Source organism: Pundamilia nyererei, unplaced genomic scaffold (assembly GCF_000239375.1).
Source record: "Pundamilia nyererei isolate P.nyererei 1_Seehausen unplaced genomic scaffold, PunNye1.0 scaffold00392, whole genome shotgun sequence".
In the NCBI taxonomy this organism is placed as follows: domain Eukaryota; kingdom Metazoa; phylum Chordata; class Actinopteri; order Cichliformes; family Cichlidae; genus Pundamilia; species Pundamilia nyererei.
The window spans coordinates 360,119-368,858 of NW_005187793.1; the positions used below are offsets into that span (position 1 = coordinate 360,119).

Here is an 8,740-nt window from a genome sequence, read left to right on the forward strand (position 1 = left end):
ATATGTAAAATCAGTGTTAATGAAGGAGTCATACAGTTAACACAGTTAATCAGAGGTTTTAAACAGTTTAACAATTTTTATTTTTATTATACACAACGACCTTAAGAGGAAGTGGTCTTCCAAAAATCACAGGTAAGGTGAGGTAATGTGGACATCTGATAAATACAGAAATATATGTATTTTTGTATCTTTGAGTTGGTCTGCCTGTATATAGAACTGTTATAGTCCTCTTGGTCTTTTACTTTTTCCACTGCTTGTTTTCGTAGTCCCAGTGGGCTGAGAAACCCTGCACTGGGCCCATTCTCATGTCCAGCATTCTCTGCAGCTCCTTCTCCTTGTACTCTTCCTCAAACGTATGTGGAACAGGTCCATACACTGGGAAGAAACAATAACAAATGAGTCAAGTGATGAGCCAGATTATACCGCAAAAAAATGTGTTCAATACTGCATTCTTTACTTAACCAACATGAAAACCTGAGGCAGCTGAACATCAGATATTACACAGGTTTCCTTGCATATAAGCAATATTTTTCATAATTACCATATTTCCTCTGCCAAAGCACAACCAGCCCAGTGAAGCCAATGAAGAAGAAGATTCCTCCAACCACAGACTTCCACTCTCCTGATCCCTGGTTCATCTCAGCGAAGCTCTGCTTGAAGCTGATGCGGTACACTGTAAAGTGGAAAAACAACTCTAGATTACATTTTTTTAAGAATTTGGAAACACAAATACTCTTGGAATTTAACATTACACCAGTCCCATTATTTAGCATGAATTTAAACAATTTTAGTACTCCCTATCCTACATAATAGGAGAGGAGTGGTGCAGTTATACATTACATTAGTATAAATGGGTGAACAACACTATAGCGTTATTGAGTCCTACATGCAATCTTCTCCTCATTAGAGAGTGCAACCCAGGAGCCCTTCTCCTTCTCCTTCAGGGACTTCTGCTCTGCACTCAGGTTCTGCACATAACTGACGTCGGGGAGAGGGTTGTCACGCCTGTCGAAGTAGGCAGGGAGGGCATAGTCCTCAACCTTAGCAACACCTGCAGGGGAGACCACAGTAACTCATCAAATTACTTTCACACATAATCCCTCACTCCATGTCAATGCTTTTTTTTTTTTAAACATAACCTTATTTTATTTACCGGGCTTATTCCAAGACCAGATTTGTTTTAATTTTGTTTTTACATTTCCGCTCTCAAACCCTGGATCTAGTTCACTGTAGTATTGTTTATCACTGTTTAGATGTACTGCCACTTGAAACTGCAGACAAAAACAAAACCCACACGTTTCTGATTGTGAGCAGTGTTTAGTTTCTCATTTGACCTATAATAAACTGCAACATTGCAGCAGCAACAGCACTCCTGAAAAGCCTGTTTTTTTTGTTAGTAAAGTAAAACCCATTGTAATCTGTACTTAAAAAAACATTTTACCTCTGTGTAATTTTGGCTGTAAAACTGGTGCATCTTCTTTAATCTATTGTCATAAACTTAAGGTGTCAGTTACCAGAGACAAGTTTTTTTTCTTCACACCAGCCAAGCTCCCATTACATATTAGAAATGTAGTATTACAGGAAGAACATGGATTCATTTTACAACACAAACAGCTTCATTTATTTTAAATGGTCAACTGAGGGTACATGTTAAACGTTTAGGTGTATATGAAAAGAGATTTTCAAAAGGTCAGTGGCACAAGCGGAGTCTATTGTTATACTACCAGCCATAAATAGAACACATTCAATGCATTTCGTCTTATACCTACCATGTCCTCCACGGACACAGACAGATGTGGAAATGGCACGTTTGCCAATAAGGCTTAGGGCTCTGGTTGCCAGCATTCTGTGGAAAACGTCATATAAGAGAAATTAAGAAACCGTATTAAACACTAATAAAGGTTAAATGACTTTACAATTGTTTCTGTCTTTTAATTTTTAAAGTAAACCCCGTTTCAATAGGAGATCGTGTACATACATAACAAACAGTAGGCTGCACAGGGTCCATATTTACATCACAATCTTTTATAAGCTATTTATATACATAAAATCCTGACTCATTTTAAAATAAGTCAGTTACCATCCATATGGAAAATTTCCCTACATGAAATAATCGTCCAGGTTGATGGGCTTATTGTTAAGATTGCAAAATACTTGGTTTTACTACGACCGTCCGGCTAACCTGATGTTAGCATTAGCAACAAACACAAGGTCATAGCACCAGGGGATAAATATTCGTAGAAATACCAGATTCTCTGATGCGACCATGCAATATTCATCATTCTTCTATTGACTGAAACTACATTAATGCGTAATAACGGCAGATGACTGAAACATGAACTATCTTCATATCAAACCCGCCTTCATAAATCTGATGCTACATGCTAATGACAGCTACCCGGAACATTAGTCAGTCCTCGCTCCTATCTGCTCCGACAAAGTCACTACTTATTTCGGTTAAAATAGGCGATTCTTCGCAAGCCGTTACTTTTTCCTAGGATGCACATGTCGCGGATGCTAAAATTATGTATATCTACGAAGGATAAGTAATTTATTATTGAGTTTTAAAAAATAAAATAAAACCATACCTCTTGTCTCTTTCTTGCTCCCGTCCGCCGACAGTCTGAAGGGAAGTGTGACTGGGAACGGAAAAACGTAAATTGTGCGTTTGACCGGATGGACTCTGATCTCGTTTTACGACAGTTCTGATTTACGGCACACCGGTGCTACAGCAACGAGTGGAAGGTGGAAGTAAGATTAGCTTCTGTGACTGCACGCCGACTAATTTATCCAGCATAAAAGGACTGCTGTCATTTCGGATAATTGTAGAGCTTAATGAACTCATCACAAACTGTACTTCCGACATCATATCGTGGCAGTAAGTTAACTGCTGAGGTGTACATCTACTTTTCTCCGGGCATGTCAAGTAACGATAGCTAACGGTAGCAGGCAGCTGTCCCCCCCTCCTTACCGTCTAACTTAGCCACTCTGGAAGCTTTAGTCTTTACTGAAATTCTGCCGACTTTCTTATAAAAATGCCCATTCAGCTGACAAGTCAGGCGTACTGTAAAATGCTTTTACATGCTGCCAAATATCCACACTGCGCCGTGAATGGATTGCTGGTGGCAGAAAAGAAGAAGGACAAAAAGAAAGATAGCCACAGTGAGCCAGTTCTGTGCGTGGACTGTGTGCCTCTGTTTCACGGTACTCTAGCTCTGGCACCAATGCTGGAAGTAGCCTTAACTCTGGTAAGTATTTGCATATAGAGTTCTGTGAAGAAAAAAATTGACCAAATTAAATAGAAAATGTAGGTTTTAAAGTGATGATTTCATTTATTGAAGTAAAAAAAATCACCGAATTTCACTATCCACACCCAGGCCTGATTACTGTAGATCTGTTACAGCAAGAAATCACTTCACGTTTGTCTGTCTAAAAACAACTCAAAGTATTACATCTTTCTATGATCTAAAGGCACTCAGAAGAAAAAAAAAAAGTCACTAGTATATGCTGGCGTGGAAAGGTTGCACAGCAATTCTTATTGTCATTAGAATGATGAGAGCCATTATCAACCAGTGGAGAAATCTTGGAACAGTGGTGAACCCTCTCAGGCTTGGCCAGCCTACCAAAATCACTCCAAGAGCACATCAGTGACTCATCCAGGAGGGCCCAAAAAGAACCCCAAACAACTAAAGACCTGTAAGTGTCACTTGCTTCAGATAAGGTCAGAGTTCATGATTCACTGTCGGAAAATGGCATCCATTGGAGAGCTCTAAGGCAAAAACCATAAACCTGTTTACAACTGGCATGAAACTACCACAGAATTTCATAAGATGAACATCATAACAACAATCAAACATGGTGGTAGTGTGATGGTTTGGGGTTGCTTTCGCTGTTTCAGGCCCTGGACAACTGGCTGCACTTGTAATTAGAACCATGAATTCTGCTGTACCAGAAAGTGCACTTGGGTTCTACAGCAGGACAGTAATGTGAAAAAAAGGAGGAAGTCCAGCTCTGAGTGATTAAAAAGAAGAACATTAACAGAATGATAGTTTTGAGGTTACCTAGTCAAAATCTGCACTTACATTTTTAAGGGATGCTTTGGCATTCCTCCAGTTATCACTTGACTTAAGGTCTTGCTGCCAAGAGTGGCACAAGTAGTTATTAAATTTTTTCACAGGGCCAGGTAGGTTTGGGTAGCTTCATTTTACCCTGACTAATTATTGTATTTTGTATTTACTCAGGGCATCTTTGTTTAATATTATCTTGTATTTGATGACAAATTCTGGTTTAGACACTTGCCATCTAGTATGCCTTCTAAAATGACAGTACAGTTTTTCTTTTGTTTTAAATGTTGTATTGTAGCAATTTGTTAGGTTGTGGTGCTTTTGAAGTATCCTGCTTTACTCTAAAATCCATTACTAATGTTGCGTCACTTTTATTTATGGTAGTGAGACTGGAAATAATATCAAATTAATGTCTGCAGCTCTGAAATAGTTCTGAAGTTTCAGTCTAGCTCTATATGCATTTTCCTATGTTTAAAATAAAATATACCTGACCTAAACTATGTTTCTGTTCTTATATGTCAACCTGATGGGCCCCTGCTCCAACTCCAGATTGACACTTGGTGTAAAGAAAATAATTATGTCATTGTCGGATATTATCAAGCCAACGAACGCACAAAGGATTCAAGGTAGAAACACTGGCGCCGTGCTGTTCCAGGGAAAAACAACCACTGAGAAACCATGCTGCATCCTGCTTTGGACCTCACTTTAATATATGCTTGATCTTTTCTCCTGCAGGCCCAACCAAGTTGCAGAGAAAGTGGCAGCCAGAATTTCTGAGAACTTCAGTGAAGCAGCAATTGTTATGGTAACTGTAAAATATTAAGGCGGATGCAACTGGGTTACACGTTATGTTTTTTTTCTTTCTTTCTCCAAAGCAATTGCTACATCCATTGTTATAAATGCATCCTCTTCAGGTAGCAGCTGAGTTTTAGTTTAGTAAAAATGAACCAAAATCCTTAAATACACTTGTCAGCACAAGCCTCTATTTATGTCTCTATACAGTAATATATAATATTGTATAAATAGAGTGACTGATGTGGCTCTACAGGTTGAAAATAAAGCCTCAAAATTCTATCAGATATTTCAGTGAAATTTGCTATAATGACATTTATGATGATGTAGAAAAAAAATGCTGAGCCCTTTATAGGTGATTGCAGCTCGCAGACAGCAGGATTTAATCCATGCAAATAAAGTGAAGCACATCTTTCATCCTTCTTTTCCAATGAGTTGCTATCACTGATGACACACTGCCCAATTTGAAGTGCGAATCTATCGCCACAAGGTGCCAGCAGCAGCAGCGGCATTGTAAGGCAATAGCAGTGACACAGCAAATGCAAGCACAGTATCCTCGCGTTTAATAAATGACAATGTTTCAGTCCTGTTGACCTTCAGCAAGAGCTGGGTTGTAATTTTATAGTTTAAACGTATTAGCTGTAAGTGGGAGAGCGTGCGATGAGTTAGAATTGTTTCTGTGGAATTTTGTCACTCATTTGGTTGTACAAAGATTTTGAATTAGTACTTTGAAACATACTAAAACTTAAATAAAACAAAATACTTTCTACCCAGGGTGCTGCATGTTGAGTCGAGATTTTTTAGCCAGCTGCTTTTCCACCATGTAACCACACCAGTCATTTCTAGCCACTGTTTGCTCTACCTGTCATATGTAGTCCAACTGGCAAGTGCTCCAGCAAGACTCTGTTGAGTCACCTTTAGCAGGAACAGTTTTCTTCCATATTTTGCAAAGCATTGTTTTGTTGGAGGTCATTGAAGTAGCTGCCTTTTTACTGAATCAGTCAGTCTGACATGCAGCTCTCAGTCTCAGACGTGTCTGGGCGAAATAATTAGATGCATTATAAAATATATAACACTGTTTCTGAAAGACATTTTTCTTAGACCCTGGTCTGGTCTGTTGCAGTTGTTGTTATCACCTAAAAGTTGCACCTAAATTCACAGTAAATTTTGCGTGTTTTCCTGCAGGTGGACAGCAGTAAGTTAACAATGAGCTGCTCCGAACCCATCGTCTTGATCTATGATCACCACGAAAACAAGTGGAAAAGCAGAGAAGTAACGGCGTAAGTGTTAAGAGCTATTTTAGTGTGAGATTTTATCTTCCTCTGCAGACTATTTGTGCAGCTAACTCAGAGCTTCCAGCATACTTACAACTCCAAGTGTTCTCGCATTTACTTGAATTATTTAGACAAAGTACATTACACTGTAATTACGTTGTAATTACCCTGTATTTTCAGTATTAAAGCTTGAATATGTAATATTTCAAAAAACTGTTTTCCAGTGACTCCTTTGAGGACTGGAGCGAAGCACAGAAAATCACATCTGCCCTGCTGGTGGGTCGTTCCTATGAGAACTTGATTGATTTTGACAGTCACTTGGATGATCTGAGGAACGACTGGACCAACCCTGTTATTAACAAGTCCGTCCTGGATCTGTGCTAAGACCTTCAGTCGGGAGTACCCATGACACACACATGCACGCACACACACACATGTGAACAACTATATTGCTGCCAATTCAGCATGCACACTGCTACTTGTGTAGCACAGGAGAATGAAAAAGCTGAACCTATAGTCTGCGTTCCATAAAAAGTCTCTCTCTCTGAAGGGAACTTGTGGGGCGCTGGCCAGTTAGGCCAAATGTTTTAAGGGCAAGCACCATATGTGCGCTGTTGGCCCGTGTCCACCTTTTACAGGTTGATGCTGCAGTGATGAAAGCTTTTATGTTGTTGTTTTTTTTATGCAACTTTGGGTTTTTTTCCCCTGCAATGGGTTTTGATATCCTGTTTTGTGTAAAAGTTTAGATTCTAGAGGTTTAAACCTATACATTTGCTTTTAGCCATACAGAGATCAAGTTCTAAATAAGTTCTAAATTATTAATTTTTAGGTAATGATTTTACAACTGATAGGATAAATGTGTTCTTTATTAAGTTTCTTGTTTATAAAAGATCTGAAGGAAAATTCACATATATAAGTGAAGTCTGAAAGTTTTAGATGACGCTGAACCAGAGATTTGGCCCATTCAAAAGCCCCAACTTTAATCTTTCCGTAGATGCATTTCTAGCGTGCATGCTTCTCGGTACTGCCACTAATGCGACGGAGAATGTCAGTCTGGATGATGCACATGTGCATTTTGGCTCTTGATTTATGATCTGGAAGACCGGCTCTATACTGAATCAGATCACAGGAATGTGTGAATTTTGTTTTGTGTGGATATCCATTCTAAGAACTAGATAAATTCTATGTTAACACTTAACTGATTATTCTAAAACCAAATATTAAAAAGTTAATATTTATTGTGAGACTACAGAAGCACCTTTTGTAATTGAGATTAGAATTAATCAGTTAATTGTGTGGATGAAACATTTTCTACTGCAATTGTTTTGAGCTGAATGTTCAATGAAACTGATTTTTGAAAACATCTACATGTTTCTACAGATCTCTTATTGCCTCTTATGTGTTAAACCTATTTAGCTGTGTCTTATACAGTTATTTGCAAAAGGACTGTTCAGCCATGCTAAGGTAAAGTGAAGCCTTACTGCTTCTATAGGCTTACAGAGTTGCATTTGAACAGACTACAAGTCTTCTGGAACAAAGTCCACTGGACACAAACACAGAAAACAAACTGAAAACACAAACAGCATATAAGCACAAACACCTCATACCAACAGTTGCGTAATGGAAGAGGGGTGATGATTTAGGCTTGTTTTGCAGCCACATGACCTGGGCACCTTGGCAGTTACTGAACTGACCATGAAACCGTCTGTATCTGAGGCCATCTTTCTGAGAGCTTGATCAAAACTGGGTCAAGGAACAGGACAAGAATCCACAGCACAGCAGCAAATCTACAAGAAAACATCTGAAAAAGAAAAGAATCAAGATGTTGCAGTGGTCCAGTTAAAGTCTAGACCTCAACCTCATTGAAATGCTGTGGCTGGACCTTAAGAGAACTGTGCATAAACAAATATCCACAAACCTCAATGAACTGAAGCGGCGTTACAAAAAACAATGGATCAAAGTTCCTCCACGCTGTGAGCGACTGATAAACTCATACGCAAAGCAAGCACTTCAAGTTACTGCTCTTACGGTGATTCTACAAGCAGAGTCATGTGAAAGCTTTCTTCTTCACATGACTGCATCTCTGCCATGACAATTTAAAAAAAAGTCTAAAATCACTTTTAGAATAATCACTGCCCAGCTTTGGGGGGGTTTTGTATGGTTTAGCAGCAGCCTGTTGAATTAAGGTTTTTTAAATAGTTTTGTTCAAGAACAAAATACACAGAGTGCTTTACAGCACTGAATAAGATGCAAATAAAATGGTATATTAAAAAACAAAATAAAAGCAATCCTGCATATATGGGTCTTAAGTTTATTTTTAAAGATATCAATCAGTCCACAGACTTTAGATCCAGTGGAAGCGATTTCCATAACTTGGGAGCCACAATCACCTTTTGTCTTTAACCTGGACCAAGGTACAGCCAATAAACACTGTCGGCTAACCTCAGAGTGCTAGAGGTCATGAATGGTTGTAGTAGCTGCGGTTTTTTAATAATTTAGTGGTGCAAAGTTCATATTCGCACGTGTCTACAGATTATTTCATGCTTTGTGACCATTCTAATCTATAGCTTCAGTCTCCCATACTCTGCATAATGTAATTCTTGTCAAATG

The 8,740-nt window shown here is 38.7% G+C and overlaps 2 protein-coding genes across 2 annotated transcripts; one reads left to right on the plus strand and one right to left on the minus strand.

The window, feature by feature from the left end:
* Positions 1 to 49: 49 nt before the first annotated feature.
* On the minus strand, positions 50 to 2,671 carry cox4i1 (cytochrome c oxidase subunit 4I1). The gene is made up of 5 exons (XM_005752960.1): positions 2,589 to 2,671; positions 1,770 to 1,846; positions 887 to 1,051; positions 542 to 673; positions 50 to 375 (listed from the first exon to the last, which is right to left on the minus strand). The coding sequence occupies exons 2-5, from the start codon at positions 1,843 to 1,845 to the stop codon at positions 239 to 241; spliced, it is 510 nt and encodes a 169-aa protein (XP_005753017.1). The 5' UTR covers position 1,846; positions 2,589 to 2,671; the 3' UTR covers positions 50 to 238.
* A 29-nt stretch (positions 2,672 to 2,700) lies between these two features.
* emc8 (ER membrane protein complex subunit 8) lies at positions 2,701 to 7,493 on the plus strand. Its single transcript, XM_005752961.2, has 5 exons — positions 2,701 to 3,248; positions 4,614 to 4,690; positions 4,800 to 4,869; positions 6,042 to 6,136; positions 6,355 to 7,493. Exons 1-5 carry the CDS (start codon positions 3,036 to 3,038, stop codon positions 6,512 to 6,514), a joined length of 615 nt encoding a protein of 204 aa, XP_005753018.1. The 5' UTR covers positions 2,701 to 3,035; the 3' UTR covers positions 6,515 to 7,493.
* Positions 7,494 to 8,740: the final 1,247 nt, after the last annotated feature.

Excerpts from the sequence above, each read along its gene's own strand:
- cox4i1 (XM_005752960.1), bottom strand. The coding sequence starts at position 1,845 with ATGCTGGCAACCAGAGCCCTAAGCCTTATTGGCAAACGTGCCATTTCC. Across the intron at positions 1,052-1,769 it reads CTGTGTCCGTGGAGGACATG|GTGTTGCTAAGGTTGAGGAC; the intron begins GTAGGTATAAGA and ends TCTCCCCTGCAG. Across the intron at positions 376-541 it reads GCTTTGGCAGAGGAAATATG|TGTATGGACCTGTTCCACAT; the intron begins GTAATTATGAAA and ends GTTTCTTCCCAG.
- emc8 (XM_005752961.2), top strand. The coding sequence starts at position 3,036 with ATGCCCATTCAGCTGACAAGTCAGGCGTACTGTAAAATGCTTTTACAT. Across the intron at positions 4,691-4,799 it reads GAACGCACAAAGGATTCAAG|GCCCAACCAAGTTGCAGAGA; the intron begins GTAGAAACACTG and ends TTTCTCCTGCAG. Across the intron at positions 6,137-6,354 it reads AAAAGCAGAGAAGTAACGGC|TGACTCCTTTGAGGACTGGA; the intron begins GTAAGTGTTAAG and ends ACTGTTTTCCAG.